This window comes from Castor canadensis, chromosome 13 (assembly GCF_047511655.1).
Source record: "Castor canadensis chromosome 13, mCasCan1.hap1v2, whole genome shotgun sequence".
NCBI lineage: Eukaryota > Metazoa > Chordata > Mammalia > Rodentia > Castoridae > Castor > Castor canadensis.
The window spans coordinates 662,861-684,844 of record NC_133398.1 but is presented as its reverse complement, the minus strand read 5'-3'; the positions used below and the strand labels follow the sequence as shown (position 1 = coordinate 684,844).

Genomic DNA, 21,984 nt, shown 5'->3' with positions numbered 1-21,984 from the left:
CTGGCCCGGGCTCCCAGCTCCGGCGTGCCGCCGATCTTCCGGCTCCGGCCCGGGACCCAGCACTGGACGCCCGCAGACGCCCAGCGCGCCCGGACGCCATGCCCCACTGGCGCGGCCAGATCGCGTCACTTCCGGTCGACGGCGGAAGGCGGAAGTAGGCACGAGACAGGCAATTGGCGGGCGTCTGATGCCCTGCTTCTCGCCGCGCAGCGATGCCAAGCCCGCAGCTCTTGGTGCTGTTCGGAAGCCAGACAGGCACGGCCCAGGATGTGGCGGAGAGGCTGGGCCGTGAGGCCCTGCGCCGGCGGCTGGGTTGCCACGTGCAGGCTCTGGACTCCTACGCGGTGGTGAGGCTCCGGGGTCTGAGCGGAGACCTTCCCACCCGAAGGCGTCGCGGTTAGTCTAGCGCAGCCCTTCGCTCCTGGCGGATTTAGGGGAAAGGGAGGCTTGGCGCTAGAGTGGGGCCTAAGAGAGAAAGGCAGGCCGGCCGGCCGCTGGGAGTGCGCCCCCAAACCCCTTGTGCTATCACCCTGGTGCAGGAGGGAGCCAAGTGTCGGGAGGATGAGATCATGGCAGTCAGAGACCTTATATCTGTGTCTTTTTATTGAGGCGAATCTGATTAGGGAGCCCCTGGTGATATTTGTTTGTGCGACTACAGGCCAAGGAGACCCCCCTGACAACATGAAGGTAAGGCCGGCCTGTTTTGGCTCCCTCCACCCTCACTCCATTTTCATTGCCTGAAGAGTCCAAGACGCACAATAAATAGCTGCCTTTCAATATGTGATGCATGTTAGAAGTAGCTTCGAGACGGCTTTGGTTGTTCTCTTTAACAAACTCTTCACAGACTCTAATTCACCCAACACACAACCCGTTCCCCCACCTATGAAGGAATCTATCTGGTCTGAATCTTGTGTGGATTACTAGGCTGTGTAAACTTCAGGGAACGTTGCTTAATTCTTTGATCATCTTTCAAACACATATATTTCTGGCACGATGTAGTGCTGGGGAATCCAGCTGTGAACACAGTAGCCACATGTCTACTCTCAGAGTCCACACCAGCAGAAACAACCGGTTTAATGGCAGTTACAGTATCAGATGTTTTGGGAGCTAGGGGCTCAGGCAGAGTTTTCTGTGAGAAAGGAGCATTGGTTGAGTCCTGAGGATGAGAGGGAGCAGCTTGTGAAGAGGAAAAGGACAGTCTGGCTTATGTGAAGAGTGGAAGGAAGTTCAGGATGCCCAAGCCAAGGAGTGTGTTGGGGGGAAGAGAGGAGGGGAAGAGAGGCTGGTTCACCGCAGTGAGACAGATGGGCTTGAGAGGAAGGCTGTAGAAACTCGGGGTGGCAAGCACACTCAAATTCTAGCAAGACCACCACCTGTTTCCAGGGGGGACAAGAAAAATTCCAAGAGGTACACACTGCAAACAAGAGGTGCTAGTGGTCTGAGCTGGGGTGGTGGCAGAAGTCAGAGCAAAGCAGACAATTCTGGAGGGAGTGGCTAAGAAGTAAAGAAGATGTGTAATCAAACAGATCTGGAAGATGATCCTTACATTCCAGCAAGAATCGCATTGTAGTGATGACGCAAATTCGGCTGTAGAACCAGAATAGATGGTGCTTGCACCATAAGGACAGAAGCAGCAGGGCAGGTGCCTGGAGATAGCCACAGGAGGTGCAAGTAGGTATGGAGCTCCAGGAGGGTATGGGAGTCAAACATTAATGAGGCCAAAATACAGTGGTGTGAGAAAAGGAAGATCCCTAGCTGGGTGCCTGTAGCTTGTGCCTGTAATCCTAGCTACTCAGGAGACAGATCAGGAGGATTGCAGTTCAAAGTCAGCCCCAGGCTGTTGGAATGGCTCAAGTGGTAGGGTACCTACCTAGCAAGTGGTGGGGTCCTGAGTTTAATTCCCAGTGCTGCAAATAAAAAAGAGAAAAGGAAGCCCGTTTCTCCTAGGCCCCCAATCTGTCACGGATGTGGCTAGATAGTGAAGAGAGTTCGTTCCCCTTCCCCAAGGTCACGACAGGGAGGTTAGTGTTTAGAGAAGGGCTGGGCAGCAGCCATCAAAGTTGTGCAAAAAAGAAAAAACTGCACTGAAGTCAGATAAGGCCTGTGAGGTGTCCCTGAGATTGTGGTGAGTAAGAGCAGTTTCAGTGGCCTGAGACAAGACAGATTATAGGGGGTTAGTGAGTGAGTGGGAGGATCTTTTGAGAATGTCTGGGCATTGATTAAAACATAATTTCTAGGGCTGGAGGTGTGACTGATGTGGTAGAGTGTCTATCTCAAAAGTGTAAAGCCCTGAGTTCACACTCCAGTACTGCTGCAGGAAAAAAAAAATCTAGCCAGGTGAGGTGGCTCATACCTGTAACCCCAGCTACTCAGGAGGCAGAGATCTAGAAGATGGAGGTACAAGGGCAGCCTGGTCCAAAAGTTAATGAGACCCCATCTCAACCAAAAAGCTGGGTGTGGTGGTGCGCACCTGTCATCCCAGCCATGTGGGAGGCATAAATAGGATGATTGCAAAACTGGAGGTATGGCTCAAGTAGTATTGTGTGTGCCTAACACAAAGGAAGTCCTGAGTTCAAATCCCAGTACTAAAAAAAATTTTTTTCTGAGCAGATGTGGTGCACTCCTGTGATCCCAGCATTCAGAATGCTGAGGCGGGCAGATTGTGAGTTCAAAGTCAGGCCAGCCTGGGCTATTTAGTAAGACCCTATTTTTTAAAAAGTTCCTGCTGTTAATGAGCTAAGAAGTTCCAAAAAAGGTGTTTATAAGATGGAAAGGACTTGGCATTTTGAATGCTGGTGGGGGAGGATAGTGGAGAAGAGGGTGAAGATTGAAGAATGGGGAGACTTAGGTTAGGCCTGAGCATAGCAGAGAGTCTCCTCAGAGAGAACTGGACAGCAGAGAATGTGGGTTAGAGGGGACAGAGGCAAGAGGTAAATGGTGAGATGGGAAGACATTCTGGGAGAATAGGGGAGAAGAAATGGAGACTTCTATCAGGTCTGAGGTGTGCTGGGCCATCAGGACAGCCAGTGACACCAAAGTGGTGATGGTTGTAACAATATCTCAGGTGGACAAAAAAAACAAAAAAGGACAGAGCAGAAGTGGGGAGCCAGCAGTGACTGCCCTTCCCTGGCATAGCAGGAACTGCAGGCTTCTTCTAGAGGCCACAGACCCAGAGTCCAGGGACACAGAGGAAGGGCACAGCTCCTCCGTGACTGTCTGCCTGCTGGAAAGGAAGCCCCTAGCCTCTTTGCTGTGGTCCTCTCTGAGAATACTGTGGAATCACAGGAAAAAGCCCAGCAGCCCTGTCCATCCCTGGTGGACAGGGTATGTCTTCAAGGTTTTCTTTTTGGAAGTACTGGGTTTTGAACTCAGGACCTCCACTATGAGCCACTTCACCATCCATTTTTTGTGAAGGTATTTTTCAAGATAGGGCCTTGCGAACTATTTGCCTGGGTTGGCTTTGAACTGCAATCCTCCTGATTGCTGCTTCCTGAGTAGCTAGGATTACAGGTATGACCTACCGGAACCCAGCTTATCAGCTTCTTAAGTATAGATAGACCATGAAAAACTACATGCTGGAGCAAAGACCCCAGTGGAAGGCAGCAACAAATGGAACTTAAGAACTGAGAGCTCACACAGCACCCCTGGGGTGAGGCTGATGCCACAGAACAGAACTAAGATGGAGGTGTAGGGAAAGGTCTTTAAGATCAGAACATACAGCTGAAAAGCTCTCCCAGGAAGTATAACAAAAACAAGGTGCAAAGTGGAAAAAAAGAGATAATGAAGCTTTAAGATCATGCCAGAAACCTGAGAATAAGAAAGACCATGGCAGGAAATTATCAAGGAAAGTGACAGGACATCCCAGAACTGAAGGGCAAGATTTCAGCCTGAGACAGCAGCCATTTTCCTAGGAAGGATCCTGAGGAGAGCAAAAAGAATGACCACCAAGGTACATTGTATGGGTTTAACTGTCGGGAACAAAAAGCATGCCCCTGTGGCTGACGGGACAGAAGGGCAGCAAGCAGGTAGCACTGACTTTTCAGCAGCAACTACCCAGTGCAGTTCCTGGGTGCAGGGGTTTCAACTCACAGCATGCTTAGCAAGCCTACCAAGGGCACGTGGGTCAGTCTTCAGATGGCAGGACACAGCCCATCTTGCCTGAGTCTTTTCACGGAGGGCTTTCCTGCTTTGCCAAAAGTACCATTTCCCTCAGCTGGTTCTGTCCTGTCTACCCTCACTCAGTCCTCCCTCTCTTCCTGAGACCCTCCCTCCATCCCCACCTGAGCTGGGGCCCTGATGTGGTTTCCTGTGGCTGCAGAATTTCTGGAGGTTCATATTCCGGAAGAACCTGCCATCCAACTCCCTCTGTCAGATGGATTTTGCTGTCCTGGGCCTTGGGGACTCTTCATACACCAAGTGAGTAAGGGGCAGTGGGCATGCCAGGCCAGCACTCTAGCCAGACAGGGACAGTTCTCCAGGTCAAGCGAGAGGAGGAACAGGCAACCCAGCCCCCAACGCATGGCCTTTCTAAGCCATGTGGCCCTGAGGTGGCCCTGGTTGTACAAGCTCATTACAGACACTCCCCAGTGGATGCCCTGGTCCTCATAGTAGTGGAGGGCACAACTGGGGAGTGAGCAAGGTGGCAGTGAGCCAGGAAATCCAGGGCAGGGCCAGGCTCAGACCAGCCCGCTTCATATCCCAATGTAACAAAGATCATAAAGACCATCCTGCCGCTGTCCCTCGCCAGCACAAAACCTCTACTGTGAGGTATTTACAACTTGAAAAGACCAGAGATGGACAGCTTACTCCTGGCTATTCATCTCACCTGGCCAGGGATGGGTACTGGCTTTCTCTTTCAGGGTCTTTATGACCCAAAGCCACATGCCTGAGCAAATTGTGCTTCTGTGCATCCTTTCTTGAGGCAACAATGAAGGATTTGTGTTTGAGGGTGCAAAAGGCATCTAAGACACCAAAACTTTGAAAAGACTGTTGGAGTGGGCCCAGGGCCATCCAGCACTGAATGTCTTTCCAACACCCCTAGAAACTGCCAGGCAGGGTTTCTGACCACTTTAAATGAAAAGAGCAGAAAATGGGAAAATGGGTGGCAAGTAACCTCATTCTGCTGGGAGATTTTGCTCCTTGGCCAAGGGAGGGTGTACCAGGGCAGGTACAAGGCTACACTGCTAACTTTGTCCTGGGAGGGAGAGCTGTTACAAGGATCAGTGTGCCCTTATAAACCAGAGAGAAAAGAAATCCACCCCCAGGAAACTGTCTCACCCTCCTTCCAACTCAAGAAGTGATCCCAACCCTGATGAGGGGCTCTGGGGCCTCAGTGGGCTCCAGTCCCCATCCAGGGATGAGGGTTGATAGGTGCACAAGATTGTGCGTGTCCTCCACATAAGCTTCTTCCTGACCATGAGGACTCACTGTTTGTGGTGCTGGTGACTGCCCAGCACCTATGTGGCCCCTGGCATGTTGTGGTCCTGTCCCCTCCTAGGGTCCTGCCAGTGTGGACCATAAAGGGAGAAGCCTCTGAGAGAGGCCCTGTCCTGGGTGGTGGGTGGGCCAGCTCCCCTCACCTGGACTCCAACCCAGGCCTATGCCAGCCTACACTATCCCACAGGTTCAACTTTGTGGCCAAGAAGCTGCACCGCCGTCTGATGCAGCTAGGGGGCAGCGCCCTTCTGCCTGCTTGCTTAGGTGATGAGCAGCATGAGCTGGGGTGAGTCCCTGCAACAATGCCCCTCCCTAGCACCCCTCTCCTTGGCTCTGGCCTACAGAGCAACAGTTTATACTGCTGTGATCTCTCCCAGGCCTGATGCCGCTATTGATCCCTGGATGGGAGACCTGTGGGAAAAGGTGCTGGAGCTATACCCAGTGCCCCATGATCTTGCTATGATCCCCCCTGGAGTCCCGTGAGTGTGGGGTTGGGTCAGCACCAAAGGTGTCACAGGTTCAACCTGGCCAGGGACCTCTCCCTGGTCCCCTCCAAGGTGTGGGTGAGTGGACCCTGGAAGTTGGCCCACACTTGACGTCTCTGTTCCCCCCACAGCTTGCCCTCCAGGTTTACCTTCCAGTTCCTCCAGGATGTCTCCAGCACAGTCTCTGAGGAACCACGTGTAGCTAGTTTGGACCCTCCGGGACCCCCATCAGAGTTTCTGCCCTTCCTGGCACCCATGGTTGCTAACCAGAGGGTCACTGGCCCCTCACACTTCCAGGATGTTCGACTGATTGACTTTGACATCACAGGCTCCAGCATCAGGTGGGGGGGGGGGGTCCAAGCACAGCCTTAGACTGCAGGTGGGCAGGTGGGGGTGATAGGGTGCCCAGGAATCCTGGGAAGTCACGGTGGGCAGGGCTAGGGTGGGCAGTGGATCTGGAATTCAGAAGGTTCTACAGAAGCTGGGTAGAAGGTGGCTTGGCATGGAGATGCTGCCATTCATAGACCCTCCAGCTCTCTGTGGACTTTCACTTTTTCCTCTGCAGTCTCCCAAATCATTTCATCCTCCCTCAAAGTCCCCTCCCTGCAGACCCTTTTTCCCTCCCACACCATCCCCACAGCCCTGGTGGCTTTTCCATACAGCTTTTCTGCTGGTGATGTGGTGCTAATTCAGCCCTCAAACTCTGCCATCCACGTTCAACAGTTCTGCCAGGTGCTGGGCCTGGACCCCAACCAGTGGTTTGTTTTGCAGGCACGGGAGCCAGGTGAGTGTGGGAGCCAGGCCAGCCCTTGGGATTGGCTACCTGCTGAACTCTCCAACATCTAAGGCACCACCTGACATCCCAGCCCAGTCTCCTGCTCCCTTCCACAGGTGTCCCCTGCCCTCCAGGGCTGCCCCAGCCCTGCTCTGTGCATCACCTAGTGTCCCAGCACCTGGATATTGCTAGCGTGCCTCGCCGTTCCTTCTTTGAGCTTCTAGCCTGTCTCTCCCCACATGGGATGGAGCGGGAGAAGCTGCAGGAGCTCAGCTCTGCCCAAGGCCAGGAGGAGTTCTGCGAGTACTGTACCCGGCCACGTAGGACCATCCTGGAGGTGGGCCTGCTGGCAGGTGGACAGGTGTGGGGCCCTGAGCCCTGGCATGTGACAGCCACACTGAGACCCTCTTTGCTCAGGTGCTATGTGACTTTCCTCACACGGCGGGTGCTATTCCCCCGGACTACCTGTTGGATCTCATCCCACGGATCCGGCCACGGGCCTTCTCCATTGCCTCCTCCCTGCTGGTGAGGGGCCTGGTGACTAGCCGTGGGGAAACTGGGACTTGGCAGGATGTTTGCAGGCAGGAACTGCTATCTGAGCAGGGACAGTCTCTCCATCTGAGGCTGTTCCTGAGTGGGGTGGGTGACAGACAGGAGTGGCCTAGCAAGGCAGGGCACCCACTGTTCCCCCAGGTTCATCCTGCAAGGCTGCAGATCCTCGTGGCTGTGGTGCAGTACCAGACCCGCCTCAAAGAGCCCCGCAGGGGCCTCTGCTCCTCCTGGTTGGCATCTCTGGACCCTGCACAAGGTGACCCCTTCTTCTGGGAGGAAAATGCCCACTGCCAGTGGTGGGCTTGGGCCTCAGTGGTCTCCTCAGCCTGGTCCTTTGAGTCTTTTCATGCCACCTCCTTCCTGCAACAGGACCTGTCCAGGTACCCATGTGGGTGCGGCCTGGGGGCCTGACCTTCCCAGGGACACCAGATACACCTGTGATCATGGTGGGGCCTGGCACTGGCGTGGCCCCCTTCCGAGCAGCTGTCCAGGAGCGCGTGGCCCAGGGCCAGACTGGTGAGTGTAGGGGTCCCAGGGTAGGGTTACTGCTGGGGTAGGCCTGGCTGAACCCCAAGGACCTGCGTCCAGACTGGAGGCCCCTCTGCATCCCCAGGAAACTTCTTGTTCTTTGGCTGTCGCCAGCGAGACCAAGACTTCTACTGGGAAGCTGAGTGGAAGGAGCTGGAGAAGAGGGGCTGCCTAACCCTTGTCACAGCTTTCTCCCGGGAGCAGGTGGGTGTACTCAGAGCCTGGGTGGGACAGAGAGGGGAGGGCTCAGACTTAGCCTCTGCCACCTGCAGAAGCAAAAGGTGTATGTGCAGCACCGGCTCCGGGAGCAGGGTCCGCTCATCTGGGAGCTGCTGGATCATGACGGCGCCTACTTCTACCTAGCAGGGTGAGCCAGGGCCCAGGGTATGTTGGGGTAGACCCAGCCCTCAGGGGTCTCAGGATCACTGAGCTGTCTGCAACCTGCCCCTCCAGCAACGCTAAGTATATTCCGTCGGACGTCATGGAAGCCCTGACAGCCATCTTCCGAAAGGATGGTGGACTCTCTGAACCCGATGCTGCTGCCTACCTTGCCAGGCTCCAGCGAACACTCCGCTTCCAGACTGAGACTTGGGCCTGAGAAGCTACCTCCCAGCCTACACCCACCCTGATGGCTGCCCTGGGTTCCTCAGGGTCCAGAGGAAGATGTCTAGCAGGGAGCCATCATCACCTTCTGGCCCTGTCTGATGACAGAGCCCTAGTAAGACCTGTTAAAGTCCCAGGGTGTGGTTTCCAGGCCCCTGTGGCAGACGAGGACATTCCCTACACACAGCCACACTCCAGTAGGTCCCATACTTTTAGCCCTGACCTCACTGTAGCCTGAACCCCTGGCTGCTCCTCAGTCCACCTTGCCCTGCCCCATATCTGTGCATGTGCCCACCCCACTTCCGGATTAGGGTGGTGTGCTGGCCCAGCCCACACCACCCTGTACTGGTAGAGTGCTGCAGGAGTCACCCCATTCTGATGGGTGTTGGGTCTGCTGAGCCCTCCAAGGGGCCTAGGTCCTTTAAGGGCCACACTGCCCCCTCTGCTCTGGGGGCTCCCTGGCTACTCCTGCAGGGACCAGACTGTTCCCACATAGCACCCACAGAACCCACAGTCCAGTGGGAAGCCTCCAGGACCCTGGCTTCCTGAGCATTGGGAAGAAGTGGGGCTAGCCCCTCCTTTTGGTCCCCAAAGCTTGGCAGTAAACATGGTCTCTGGGTGCTGCTCCCACATCTACTTTTTTCACTCAGTTTGTCCTGGTGCTATAGTGATGGGTGGGCCAAGGCTCATGTATATGTCTGGAATGGCGATGACCTTCCCATGGTGTTTGTACACCTGTGGTCACCTGTGTGTGCACATGTGTGCTGTTGTGAGCGACCTTTGCTTGACTCTCACTGCACTTGAGTATCTAATTCTAATGTGTGAGGACCTGCTATTGCCCTCTTGTACGTAGGGTCTTGGAGGCAACTCTTTCTCTGTCAGGCAGTGGGCAGCCAGGAGAAGTGCTGGCCAGGTCTGGGCAGGCCATCCTTTTCCGGTTCTGAGAGGGTGTGAGGAGGGGTGGGGGTGGGGTGGTATGCATGGTCCCGCCCCTGGGCAGGGCCTCTGACTCTGAGAGCGGAAACCCTGTTGGAGGAGTTGGGCAGGTCAGCGGGCAGCTGGGAGCTGAGGAGTATCTGGTCAGTCAGGCAGTTGCTGACACACGGGGAATTGGGCCTTGCCACAACCAGGCTCAGAGCAGATCTGGCTGGGAACAGCACTGCGTGGGTCCAAGAGACACCGGAGCTGGCACGCCACCAGGGTCCAAGTGAAGTTTACTCCCAGTGGGTCCAGGGAATCCAGAGCTGCAGCTGGAGGTCAGTGCTCCAGTGAGTGGTCAGTGGAGTCCAGAACCTACCTGGCCCTAGGGCCACACTGACCTTCACACCCCTAATCATCGCCACCCTGGAATCCCCATCCACCCATCCTGACTTCTGCCCTGGGGGGCCCACCCTGAGCTCTAATGATGGCAGCTCTGGGCCCACCAGTCCACCTTGGGCCTCTCTGAGTCCTCAGCACTTGGACCCACTGTGCCACCTGCCAGCCAACGAAGGGAATGACCTTGGAACCCCTCAGCGTTCCAGGACTCCAGATAGTGAGCCCCTATTGGGGAACACAGATCTGCCAGGTGCCTGGGCCCTGTCAACAGTGGGGGAGCTGGAAGAGGGTGAGGGGCAGGGGGAGGAGGAGTGCCCCATCTGTACAGAGCCCTACAGGCCTGGTGAGCACCAGCGGATCCTGCTGAACTGTGGTCACAGCCTGTGCGTGGGCTGCCTGCACCAGCTGTTGGGCATGGCTCCCTGCGCTGACCTGGGCCGTGTGCGCTGCCCATTGTGTCGCCAGAAGACACCCATGCTGGAGTGGGAGATCTGCCGGCTGCAGGAGGAGCTGCTTCAGGCTGATGGGCCTCAGTGCCCACCTCCCTCCCCACCCCCTACACCCCCACTCCGTGGCCCTGGGCCCTGGGGCTCCCTAGAACACCGCTATCAGCTGCGCTTCCTGGCAGGGCCAGTGGGTGGTCGAGGATGCCTGCCCTTCCTGCCCTGCCCTCCCTGCCTGGGCACCTGGTTGTGGACACTGCGGGAGCGTGGACCGTGTGCCCGCCGCCTGGCACTACTAAGCCTGCTAGCACTCGAGCTGTTAGGACTGCTGCTCATCTTCACACCGCTCATGCTGCTGGGTGTGCTCCTCATGCTCCTGGACCGCTCTGGCCGCTGAACACAGCCCGGGACGGCAGGCCCGCCAGTGACCAGGCGGGAAAACCCAGGTTCAGACCCAGCATGGGCCTTCAGTCAAGACCTGCCATCTCTGAACCCAAGACTAGGGTTTGCGGCAATCCAGGAGCCTGACCCAGCCAGAGAGCCCACACACTAGCTGAACCCAAGGACGTCATGCCAAGGACAGCTGCTGAAGGTGGCCAGCCCAGCAGGAAGGCCTGTGAGCAGGGCCTCTTGTGCTTGCCATGGACGAGTGCCATACTGGTCATGGGCAGGTGTTGGGCCACACCTCCCTCTCCTGTGGCCCAGAAGAGCTACAGAGACCCAGCAGTGAGTCTGTTCACTCCCTCTGTGTGCCAGGTTGTGAGTGCCTGAAGGCCAGGGTAACTGGCACAAGAGGCCTATGCACTCAGCCTGCAAAGGCTCTTCACTCTGCCTGGGCCAGGACCAGAGTGGGTGGTCCAGAGCAGCTGGGCATCATCACTGGCTCTGTGCTGCAAAAGACAAGGGCCTTGGAGCCTGAAAGTGTCAAAACAAAGCCCAGCCATGACCTGACTGCCTGTGCAACCTTAACATCATTGAGCCTGGACCCTCACCTAAAAATGGAGACATCTGTAGCCTACTTCATGGCTTGTTGGTGACGTGATGTCAGGTGGGGTGTTGCATGCCTGGCATAAGAAGTGGCTCTCAATAAACAGTAGCTACCAACACCATTGTTGCTGAGGCTGTCCTGTTACCCCATCACCATTCAGACAGCTCTTTCCCACACCTCCCTGCAAAGGCACCTTTTCCAAACCCAGGGGGTCCAGTGCCAAACTGGAGGGCCTTGGACTCCTGCCATGATCTCAGCCAGCTACAAACCCCTGCTCAGACTGCCCTAAAGGCTATTCCCCAAGGTCCCTTGGAGGTCCACACAGGCACTTAGGGCCAGGCGGGCATGCGGGACACAAGTTGAGCCGTCACCACACAGCCACCCCCATGCTATTGACCAATGCAGAGGAAAGGCCCTATCTTTGCCTAGCTGGGCTCGTTCCGCGCATCCACCACAGCCATGTCGCACATACTGGCAGCCCTCTCTGCCCCAGGTTTGCACCTACAGTCAGCCCCAGCTCTCCTGAGCAGCATGCTCTGCCCAGCTTGCCCCCACTGAGCAGAGCAAGTCAATGCTGAGTACAGATGGGCCTCTCTCTGGTGACACCAGGCTGGACCCTGTCTGGGTTGCAGCCCTGGGCACAGCCCACAGGAGCAAGCTTCAGTCCAGGGAACAGGTGAAAACTTTGGCAAAGAGTTTTAATGGCAGAGTTGGTTGCAGCGACAGTGCCACGTGGGGTAGAGCCAGAAGCCACAGTGGGCGAGGAAGGGTCAGTGGGCAACAGGGCAGGGCTGGGTCCCTGAAGAAGCAGCGAGCGAGGACCAGCAGGCAGCAGTGGGCAGGTGGACACTACATGATGGAACAGGCAGACAGTGGGTTCCGCACATGGCAGGTGCATGCGGCCCCACAGTACTGCCGGAAGGTCTGGTAGCAGCTGCCCTCAGGTTCACCCCCCCACTGGCCACCGGATGGGGCAGTCAGCGCCTCAGGTGGCAGGCGGCTCAAGATGGATGTGTTGACAGCCAGTGCAGCCAGGCCATAGTCAGTGAAGAGTACAGTCTCACGGCGGCAGGTGGGACAGGAGATGAACTTGTACTTGGGGCAAGACTCGTAGAGAATCTGCAGGCACTGCTCACACACGGAATGCAGGCAAGACAGCACACGGGGTCGCCGCTGGGTGACGTTGTATGTGTGCCCGCAAGTGGGACACTCCAGGGGCTCACCTGCCACCACCACCCCTGACGAAGAAGGTGCAGAGGCTGCCGGGCCAGGCCGAATCACATACTGATTCACAATGACCTCGTCTGCCGGCACCACCCGGGGGAAGCCCAGTTCCGAGCTGCCCTTGCGTGGCCGCCGTGGCAAGGGTGGGGTGTGGGGCGTCCCTTCCGAGGTTGGCATGTCCCCCCCACATGCCTGGTTGACAATGATTTCTGTATCTGATGGCCAGGCACGCTTGGGTGCCAGAGTGGGGGTGGGCCGGGGTGCAGGTGGGAAGCAGGGGGCAGCTGCCTGGAGCTCAGGGAACTTTTCAGGGTGGACAATCTTCATGGCCTCCATCTTGAGGATGACATGGGGGCCCTTCAGGCAGGACATGAGGAGGCCCGGCCAGCCACTGCCCACCTCGGGCCCAGGATCAGCTGGCATCCGGCTGTCTCCAGTCAAACTGGACGTTCTTGCAGGTGGGGGTGTTGGGTGGGGCCGGGGAGGAAGAGAGGGGCCAGCATCCCGGTCCTGCCAGGCCCGGTGGGGACCCCGGCCGCCCCGTGGACTGCTAGGGGCGGCCGGTGCCAGTTGGGGGGGCAGGGTCCCCCCCAGTGGCCACAGTGGCTTCTCTGGTCTAGTCCTGGGAGGAGGAGGAAGGGGCGGAGGGGGGGGAGGCAGGCGTGGGCAAGGGCGTGTGGGAAGCTGCCCTGGGCTGGAGGTCTGGCCCAGGGGTTCACCCAGGGTCTCTGTCTGCTGAAGCTGGCAAGGGGGCGTGGAGGGGGCCCTCCCTGCAGCCGAGGTCAGCAGTCCCGGGGCCGGGACATCTGGGCAGGCAGGGGCTAGGTGGGCCCCATGGCTCCAGGACAGGGCTCCCAGGGAAGGCAGCTAGCCTGAGCCCTGGCTGCAGGAGGATACGGTCTGCAGGCTCCGCGGCACCAGCAGAGGAGAGGCCTGCACCAGGCCCAAGCTGCAGGTGAGAGACAGCGTGAAGGCAGCGCCTGGGCCCACCCCGCCTAGCCCTCACCCCCACCCTGCACAAAGGACTGGGCGTCCGACCTCTGACCCTGACCTCAGCCATGGGATCCCAACCTCCGCCGGACTTGGACCCAGCCCGCTCCCCAGGCCCCCTCCCCCAAGGCCAGACGCACGCACCTTCCTGACGACTGACCCTGCAGGAGTGGAGGAGGACGATGTGTCCGACACCCGCCCTTCCCCCGCCCCGCTCACCTGCCCCAGCCTGGCGTCCCCGGGCCGCGCCGCCGCCGCAAAGGTTGTCTCAAAGGCAGGCCCGGATGCGGCGCCCGCGCCCCGGCCCGGCGGCTCCAGAGGCTCCAGCGGCAACCTCGGATGATGGCGGGCGCGGGCGGCACCCAGGGGCGCGGGCACGGGTGCGGGGCGCAGGGCTCGGCGTGGCGGTGGCGGCGGCGGCGGCGGCGGCGGCGGCGGCGGCGGCGGCAGGTGCGTGCGGAGCGTGGCGCGCTCTGCGGCGGAGGCGCTGAGACCGCAGTGCGCGCGGCGCCCGCCCGCGCCCGCAGCGCCACCCCCCCCCCACCGTCTGGGGACCCGCGCGGGGTCTGCGGGGCGGGGCCAGTCTCCCGGCTGACCCTAGATCCGCGCTCCAGGCCTGGCGCCGGCTCCCGGGGTCGCCCACCCCGCGGGCTACGTGCGGGTCAGAACCCCCGCGTCGTCTCCAATCCTCCCCTCCTGGCTCATCCTGAGTCCTGGCTAAGTTCCCCCCCACCCTATAATTCTAGAAGGGAAAATTCTTTTCTCCTCCCTTACATTGCGTGGCCTTACAATGCCTGAGCAGGAAGGAGAAGGAACCTGAGAAAGGGTCCCAAGAAAGAAGGGACCCAGCGCTCCACCTTGCGTGCTATCCAGAGGCAGGGTCTTTGCTCATCCTTCCACACGGCCCCCATGGGAGCGCCTGCTCAGCAGTGCCCAGAGCTAGCCGGCTCAGAGAGGGTGAAATGGCAGCCAGAGGGACGGAGGGGAGGGTGTGAAGCCAGAGGAGTGGTCGGGAGGGGCGCTGGGGGGTTGTCAAGAGCAGGCTCAGATGGGGGGGATGACAGTATGAGGAAGGGTGAAGATATCTGGACAACTTGGCAGTGCGTACCCGTGTTGGGTGGAGGACAACCCACCCAGGACACTCATCTGCCCAGGGTGGGGTAGCCCCTTCCTTCTGGTATCCCGTCAGGTCAGCACGTGCACCTTTGTCATACAGTTATGTGCTAACCTGACCCCACCCAGCAGAGGCCCCATTCTTTTCTGCTTCCTCTTCCATTAGGGCCTCCCTACTCTGACTGTACTTCTTCCTGCTGGGAGCCCTTAGGTGGAGGGAAGACCAGGGACACATTGGGAACAGCAGGGCTGAGGACCAGGGTGTCAGGGCCTTCAGAGTCCCATGCTTTCCTACCCTACCATGGTCACCATGTGGCATGCTGCCACTCCTGTGACCAGCACTGGTCCCTGAGCCTGACCCTGGGCAATCCAGGTCCCTTTCAGGCCACAATCCATCTCTCCTTCCTATAGGCCAGACCCCAGTGTAGGTGTTCCTGGTGAGCAAAACAGGGCTTAGCTCTGCAGCTCTGTGGGACCCGGGCCGTGTCTGGGCTCATTCAGTGAGAACAAGTGTGAGGTGTGCAGCTGAGCAGGAACATGGCGGGAGGGGCAGTGAAGGCCCTAAGGGACCCACGCATGGTGTGGGGCAACTGAAGTAGCCGCGGTCAGAAGGTCTGGAGTCCACCCTCAACGGCGGGCTCTGCTTACGGACCCACTGACCCATCCACTCGTCCTGCATGAGCTCACCTGGGAGGCACCTGACCTTGGCCTTATCCCTTGCCAAAGCCCCGCCCCATTCCCCATGGAGGAATGAGGCCCTGCCCCGCTGTTCAGGAGCAAGGTGGCCCAAGCCCAGAATCTGGGCATCCGAACCGGGTCTTTTGGAAACCCTGGAGCGCGGAGGCTTCTGGGGAACAAAGTTTCCACTTGGAGCCCCTGTCTATTTTGCGCATGCTCATGTTTCTGCCTCGCGGTGAGGGGCGGAGTCGGTAGGAGCGGTGGGCGGGGCTTCTCGCGCCTGCGCAATGAGCCCCCGTCGCCCTCTTCCGAAGCCCGGAGCTCCAAAACCCCCAGATTTTTCCGTATGCCGGGTTGCAGTATTCGTGTTCAGACTGGTCTGACCGCCCCACTTAGGCCACCCAATCACCCTGGCCTGTGGGCCAGGTTCGACTTGGTCCCGCTTTTCCTAGTGCTTCCCCGGGCGCAAAGCCTGCAGATGCGGGATTCAAGCAGGTACCCCCCTGTCGGGTCGCCCTAGGGGAACCCACCGGTGTCAGTCCCGACTCCGAGTGCTTGCGCCCACTGTCACGCCGCCATGACGATTCTGCGTGCGCCGTACAGACCGGGGACCGAAGCTGCGGAGGTGGGAGGGTGCCAGGGCCAAAGATGGGGCGCTGGGGACGGGAGAGCGTTCGGCCCAGCGAGCCAACCGAGGAAAACTGCAGTTTCAGAAACAAGCTAAAAAGTCACTTGTGTCTGAAGCCTGTGCCGCCAATTATAAGATAAGTAAGACTTAACCTACAAAGGTGTGTCAAACATTTTTTATGTTAGAAAAGTGGAAAATTCTACAAAGTGGTCGTTGCACTCTGTATGTTCAAACATCCTGGTCTCTGCTGCGCAGGGGCAGTGGGTGGCAGGAAGGAACTCTGTCCCAGTAGGGGCTGTGAGGTCTGTGAGCAATGAGGAGACCCCAGTCACCTCCGGGCCCCTGAATCTGAGGGCCTAATCCCACTTCCTTGCTAGGGCCATGACCCAGGTCCTCCTTGGTGAATGTCAGGCATGCCTCGAATGCATCGTGGCTGACTCACCTCAAGGTGGCAAGTACCCCTCAGAGCCCAAACCTTGGCCACCACCCTTCTGAGAATGAGGGGTGGGCCAGCTGCTATGCTCCAGTTGCTAGGGCCTCTTTGGGATCTCTGGAACCCCATCTTTGAGCTCCACCCCAGGGCCCCACCCCTCTCTAGGAGGGAAAAGGCGACTGCTGGTTGCTCCACTCACAGCCACTGGGACCTGGAGTAGGAGGACTGGGAGGACAGACTGCTGCCATTGCTGCCACCACTGCAGGTGAGTTTTGGCCATGGGGACTGGCCTGTACTTAGGGGTACTTAGGGGTAGAGGGACCCTGCTCTTCCCTTGACCAGCTCAGCTGTCTCCCAACCTCTTTCTCCCCATTCCTAGCTTGTATCTCAGGGGAAGTGCCAGGACACTTGAGGGGTGGCAGCTGGGGACAGGGGCCCACCCCACACAAATATGGGCCTTACGCGCGCGCGCACACACACACACACACACACACACACACACACACACACAAATCTCCATGTTGAGGGTACACAGTGCCTCTGGGATGTGGCTCTTGACGAGGAATGCCTCTCCTAGAGGGAGGCTTTCTTGAATTGCAGGCTCTCAGGCAGAATCCATATCTGTGTCTCTGCCTATCCTTGCAGCCCAGGCCATGGACCCCCATGAGATGGTTGTCAAGAACCCGTACACCCACATCAGCATTCCCCGTGCTCACCTGCGGCCTGACCTGGGGCAGAAGTTAGAAGAGGCTCCTTCCTCGACCTCATCCTCTGAGATGCAGCCTCTGCCCTTGGGGACCTGTGCCCCAGAGCCAGCTGGCTTCCTGCAGCCCACAGAGATCCCAGGCCCCAAGGGGGCCAAAGGCACTACCCCCAACCAGACCTGGCAGCAGCCTTGCAACCCCTATAGCAGTGGGCAGCGCCCAGCAGGACTGACCTATGCTGGCCTGCCACCGGTCGGGCGTGGAGATGACATTGCACACCACTGCTGCTGCTTCCCTTGCTGCGCCTGCTGCCACTGCCCACGATTCTGCCGCTGTCACAGCTGCTGTTGTGTTGTCTCCTAGCTTGCCATCACTGTGGGACCCAGACCTCTGCTCAGTGGCCAAGGTGGTGCTGGACATTAGGAGTAGCCATTATCATGGTCATTGGTCACTTCCTGACTTTCTGCCTTGGACGGGGTACCTGTCTACCAAGAAGGCTGCCAGTTTAGCCATGGTCCTTTGGAACACAGTCCTAGGCACTGGCCATGTTGGTAACTACAGGGACATCTTTGAGCACTTTCTGCAAGACCAAGGCAATAAAGCAGGGTGAGCTCTGTGCCAGTTGAGTTCTCTTTTGTGAGTGACCCCTTTGGGAGGGGGTTCTAGGCTGGACAACATCTGCCCTACACACACACCTACACACATGCACGCACACACACACACGTACACACACACACACAGCCTCCCCAAAAGGCTCCCAGCCTTAATGAGACCTTCCAGGAACTGGGAGACTTGTAACATTCACACTTTAACTGCCCTACAGGTCTCAGGTCTGCCCAGAGGCTCACGGGTGGGAGTGTGTCCACTGCTGTGGTCAGGCTGCCCTACATTCCCTAGGGCTGAGACTGAGACCATGAGCAGGGTCAAACCCTGAGCCACATGGCAGGAGGATGCCATGAATGGCAGTGGAGGGAGGCCCAAGAAAAGCCTCCAGAAGGAGAGTCAGGTTGGCAGAATGGTGGTGGTGGGTGGGGCCGGTGCTAACAGGTTTCAGGAACCAGAAGCTCAGCACAGCAGGGCCCAGACAGCCAGGACTGAGTCCTCCCCACTCTGAGTCACCTCCCAATCTCAGCCAGGGTGTTTTTCTGGTTTCCCGTGAAACATCTCACTCCTGCACGTCCAGAGCTGTACTATGTGCCTGCTGTCCTGCCTCAGGGATGGACTTCCTAGAGGTGGCCTGAACCAGGCCTTGAACGCAAGGCAGGGAAGGAGCTGGGAGGAGGAGGGAGCCATGGGTACCATCTTCCCATTTGTCCAAATAGCATAGGATGCCTGTTGGGACCATGTATGAGTAGCTAGGATGCTATGGTAGAAAGTGTGTACAGAGGCCAGCTCCAGGCATCCTGACATTTACAGGGCAGGGCAGAGACATGGCACCACATGGAGGCGGAAGCTGAGCTGGAATCGCAGGATAGACGGGTCTTCCTGCGGCCAGCCCTCCCCTGACGCATAGGGACTGGCCCCACAACAGGGTAGGGCTGGTTCATGGTGTGTGGAGGTCTCCAGGAGTGGTCATGGGCTCCCTGTCCCTGCCCCATGGCCAGCCCCCACCCAGGCCAGCACGGGAACCTGTTTAACCAGTCCTGAAGGCAGACTGCCAAGGGGGTGGGTAGGAGTAGGAGGGCTACTGTACCCTGGGGCTTCTTCCTACTAGGGCTGTGAGCTGTCCTGGAGGCCCTGCCAGCCTGTCCCAACTCTGCTCGGTTCCCCCAGCTCTTCTGTGCCCTCAGTCTTGGTCAATGGGCACTCTGCGCCCACCTCCTGGAACCGTTGCTCCCCTGGAGCAACATCTGGCCTGGAGGCTGCAGATGAGATGGACAGAAGCCAGCTGGAAGCCTTCAGAGGGGTGCTTGTGGGATGGTCACTGTGTGAATAAGGGGGATCTTCACATGCGATGTGTGAGCGCCACCTTGGGGCCAAGTGTGCTGGCCGCTGTCTGTAATGGGAACACTACAGACCCAGCTCAGGCTGGGATTAAGGTGATGCCTGAAGCGTCACACAGATCAGAAAGAACACACACACACTGGGCTGTAGCCTGCAGAGATGGCAGAGATGCAGGAGCCCTTGGCTCTGAGCTTGGATGTGTTTCCTGGGAATTGATGTGAGCTGGGTCTACAGGACAGGTGCCACCCAGGACACCACAAGAAAAGTTTATAGTGGTGGGAGAAGATAATATTAGGGAGGACTTGAGTTTGGGAAAAGGGTTTGAGAGTGGGGAGGACAGGAGAACGGGGGAGGGTATGAGAATTGGGGGGTCTTTAGGAGAAAAAACAGCAAGGCCAGCCCTGCTGAGGGTTAGGGAGAGGAGTGATCTGGGCAGCACTGTGTATAGGGCGGGCTCACCTTATCTCCTGCCCAGTGGGTGGTGCGGCAGATCCAGTTGCAGGTGCTTTGTGGCTGAAAGGGGAGACTACTCTCACTGCTGCAGCCACCACCTGCCTCCTGCCACCTTGCTGGTGTGGACCAGTAATGCGAGCCCAGGGAGGAAGTCACAGGGTGCCTGGGGTCCCACCCCCTTTCTCCAGCCATCTTTGGGCTTAGCATATCCTTTCAGTGGAGTGGATGCAGGTAAGAGGGGCTCAGGAAGGCTGGTGGGGGGGCTGTGCAGGAGAGGTCATGCATAAGAAGGCACTAAATAAACAGTGGACCAGGGTGCTTCCCACCCAGTGGCCACAGAGACCAGAGGGGCCCAGACCTTGGGTCAACTGTCCCAGGGGCTGCCACCCCTCTCCAGGTGTCATCTACCAGCCCCATGGCCCTGGCTTCTGTCCTCTGGGGGGGGGATCTGGGGACCAGCACCCCACCTGTGCTAGACAGTTGCAGAAGTGGGCAGGGGTGGGCTGTGACCTGTGCTGTGGTGCCCTGTGGCTTCCCTGCACACCTGCCCTAGGATGTTGCAGCCTGAGGGTCCCCCAGCCTTGGAGGAGGGGGCAGCCCCCACAGCCCCTCGTAACGACTGCATCATCTGCTATTCTGCCTACGACCTCTCTGCGCACCTGCCTCGCCGCCTCTACTGTGGTCACACCTTCTGCCAGGCATGCATGCGGCGGCTGGACGCTCCAGCTCATGAGCAGCACTGGATTCTCTGCCCACAGTGCCGCCAGAGCACACCCACGCCCCGCGGAGGGGTGGCCATGCTGGACTTGGACCTAGCTGCCTTTTTAGCAGTCAAGGCTGAGCGGGAACCATTGAAGGTGGAGCCCCAGTCCCCTGTACCCCTCAAAGACAGCACCACCATCACTCAGCAGCCGGCTGGGCTCTGCCCCACCTTGGGCCCCCAGCCCCACTTCCCCCAGCCCAGACACTGCTGCTGGGGCTGGGGCGGCCTGTGCTGGTGCCCCCCTGGCAGCCCCGAAGTCTGAACTCTGGCTATCCCTACCCCTAGGTGGGAACTGCTGCCAGCAGCTTGCCTGCCTTGGAGCCACTGGCCACATGCAGTGCACCCAGAACAACCTGGTGGCCAGCCCTAGTGTGGTGGCCCAGCACAGTGGTGCTACTTCAACTGTGGACACCTCAGGCCACAGCCTAAGGTCAGGAGCAATGGCCATAAAGCCATGAGACTTCTCAGGAGGCGGTGACCTCCCAGTATCTTGGCCAGGATATTCCCACACCCCAAACTAGGCTGACTGTGTGTCTGGCCAAGACGCTGCCTGCAAGTCAGCCCAGGCCTGAGCTCAGCTGAGAGAGTGGCTCCTAAGAGGCCCTGGTGGCCCGTCCCAGGAGCCTGGGCTGCAGGCCAAAGGAGCAGGACCGGGCCATGGCTGCTCCTGAGTCAGTCACCCCGAAGCAGGTCTCCTCCTGTCAAACGTCCCGGAGGTATGAGTTAGGAGGGAGGGAAGACCACCTCCTCTAGCCCTCACCTGCACAGAAGCCCTGTATGTCTTATCCACTCGACAGTGGTCACTGAGCTCCTAACCATGTGTCAGGCCCTGTTCCTGGACGGTCCTCTGCAGCACACCACCTGCCACCTCTTGACGGGCATCAAAGGAAAACGCCATCGGCGGGGCCAACTCTGAACCCAGAGAGGGTGCGGACCTGCCTGAGGTCTCACAGCTCAACTGGGCCAATCCCAAGCTCCCAGCTTCCTTCTCCCTTCTGGTGGCCTCAACATAGACCCTCCAGAGGAATACCAGAGACTATGAATATGAACGCCACCCCCCCAAGCCAGTCTGCAGTACCTCTCTCCTGCCCCCATCCCTTTAGGAAGGAGGTATATTTAGGAGCCCCAGGTAGGCTCCCCCTGGGCGGGCGGGGGGGTGGCAGGATGGGGAGGGAAGTGAATCTGCTGAGTGGACACTGAGAAGCTTCCTTCCCCGGGGCAAAGTCCCCCAAGCACCCGGTGATGGGGCTGGACAGTAAGTGGGTGCTGGAGCCAGCAGGCCCCCTGGGGGAACGGCCTGTGGGGGAGGGTCCAGCCCACATCCCAAGGCCAGGAAGGGGGCTAAACCAAAAAGGGGCATCCCACAAACAATGGGACAGGGCAGGTAAGGGCTCAGCTGGGAAGAGATGTTCAGATGGTGGTCAGGCAGTAGGCTTGGCATTGTGGCTTAGGGAGGGGCTCTGCCCTCCTCCCTCCCTCTTTGCAGGTGGAAACACCACGCCCTGGACCCCACTGCTGTCCTCCACTGGAAGGTCTACTGGGCCCAGCCCCACCCTGAACCTGGATCTGAACTGCTGACCTCAGGGACTGGGTGCCTTTTTCCTTTTTCGGCCACCTGAGGAAACCCATCCTCCCCACATCTGTTGTAAAGGGCTTCCCTCCTGCCTTCTGTCAGGGGCAGGGATGACCATGATAAGGTCTGCGGAGCTCAGAGGAATATGGGCGGGGGAGGGCAGGCTTCTTGAGGGACCTGCCCAGGCATCCCCAGTCAGAGCACCAGCATCCTGGCCAAAGTGGTGTAGAGCCAACCAGACACCTGTTGTGAATGTACGGTGTCCAGAACCTGAAATGGGGCTCAACCAAGTCCAGGAGGGTTGGGCTTGGGACTTAGAACTCCTAGCTCTAGTGTGACAAAGGCCTGAACAAG

General features: G+C 58.5%; 5 protein-coding genes across 15 annotated transcripts; 4 read left to right on the top strand and 1 right to left on the bottom strand.

The window, feature by feature from the left end:
- Window positions 1-76: 76 nt before the first annotated feature.
- Window positions 77-9,654, top strand: Ndor1 (NADPH dependent diflavin oxidoreductase 1). Of its 8 annotated transcripts, XR_012440676.1 has the most exons (15): window positions 101-347; window positions 540-687; window positions 4,319-4,416; window positions 5,624-5,722; window positions 5,814-5,915; window positions 6,053-6,262; window positions 6,584-6,705; window positions 6,813-7,033; window positions 7,114-7,221; window positions 7,390-7,504; window positions 7,618-7,764; window positions 7,862-7,980; window positions 8,049-8,143; window positions 8,230-8,494; window positions 9,510-9,654. XR_012440676.1 is itself a non-coding variant. In XM_074052740.1 (14 exons), the coding sequence occupies exons 1-14, from the start codon at window positions 213-215 to the stop codon at window positions 8,372-8,374; spliced, it is 1,794 nt and encodes a 597-aa protein (XP_073908841.1). In that variant the 5' UTR covers window positions 77-212; the 3' UTR covers window positions 8,375-8,998. The 8 variants fall into 8 exon arrangements, 7 of the variants coding, with proteins under 7 accessions (XP_073908841.1, XP_073908842.1, XP_073908839.1 ...); XM_074052740.1 differs by lacking the exon at window positions 9,510-9,654 and having other exon boundaries at window positions 77-396; window positions 659-687; window positions 8,230-8,998; XM_074052741.1 differs by lacking the exon at window positions 9,510-9,654 and having other exon boundaries at window positions 8,070-8,143; window positions 8,230-8,998.
- Window positions 9,360-11,245, top strand: LOC109687393 (ring finger protein-like). The gene is made up of 2 exons (XM_074052655.1): window positions 9,360-9,567; window positions 9,653-11,245. The coding sequence occupies exons 1-2, from the start codon at window positions 9,360-9,362 to the stop codon at window positions 10,534-10,536; spliced, it is 1,092 nt and encodes a 363-aa protein (XP_073908756.1). The 3' UTR covers window positions 10,537-11,245.
- A 559-nt stretch (window positions 11,246-11,804) lies between these two features.
- On the bottom strand, window positions 11,805-14,335 carry Rnf208 (ring finger protein 208). 3 transcript variants are annotated; one of them, XM_074052746.1, is made up of 2 exons: window positions 14,199-14,335; window positions 11,805-13,300 (listed from the first exon to the last, which is right to left on the bottom strand). In XM_074052746.1, exon 2 carries the CDS (start codon window positions 12,772-12,774, stop codon window positions 11,977-11,979), a length of 798 nt encoding a protein of 265 aa, XP_073908847.1. In that variant the 5' UTR covers window positions 12,775-13,300; window positions 14,199-14,335; the 3' UTR covers window positions 11,805-11,976. The 3 variants fall into 3 exon arrangements, with proteins under 3 accessions (XP_073908847.1, XP_020020827.1, XP_073908846.1); XM_020165238.2 differs by lacking the exon at window positions 14,199-14,335 and adding an exon at window positions 13,561-13,749; XM_074052745.1 differs by lacking the exon at window positions 14,199-14,335 and adding an exon at window positions 13,486-13,581.
- A 1,038-nt stretch (window positions 14,336-15,373) lies between these two features.
- Window positions 15,374-17,515, top strand: Cysrt1 (cysteine rich tail 1). Of its 2 annotated transcripts, none has more exons than XM_020165237.2 (2): window positions 15,374-16,458; window positions 16,839-17,515. In XM_020165237.2, exon 2 carries the CDS (start codon window positions 16,847-16,849, stop codon window positions 17,258-17,260), a length of 414 nt encoding a protein of 137 aa, XP_020020826.1. In that variant the 5' UTR covers window positions 15,374-16,458; window positions 16,839-16,846; the 3' UTR covers window positions 17,261-17,515. The 2 variants fall into 2 exon arrangements, with proteins under 2 accessions (XP_020020826.1, XP_073908849.1); XM_074052748.1 differs by having other exon boundaries at window positions 16,771-17,515.
- A 1,753-nt stretch (window positions 17,516-19,268) lies between these two features.
- Rnf224 (ring finger protein 224) lies at window positions 19,269-21,947 on the top strand. Its single transcript, XM_074052747.1, has 2 exons — window positions 19,269-21,167; window positions 21,544-21,947. Exon 1 carries the CDS (start codon window positions 19,849-19,851, stop codon window positions 20,317-20,319), a length of 471 nt encoding a protein of 156 aa, XP_073908848.1. The 5' UTR covers window positions 19,269-19,848; the 3' UTR covers window positions 20,320-21,167; window positions 21,544-21,947.
- Window positions 21,948-21,984: the final 37 nt, after the last annotated feature.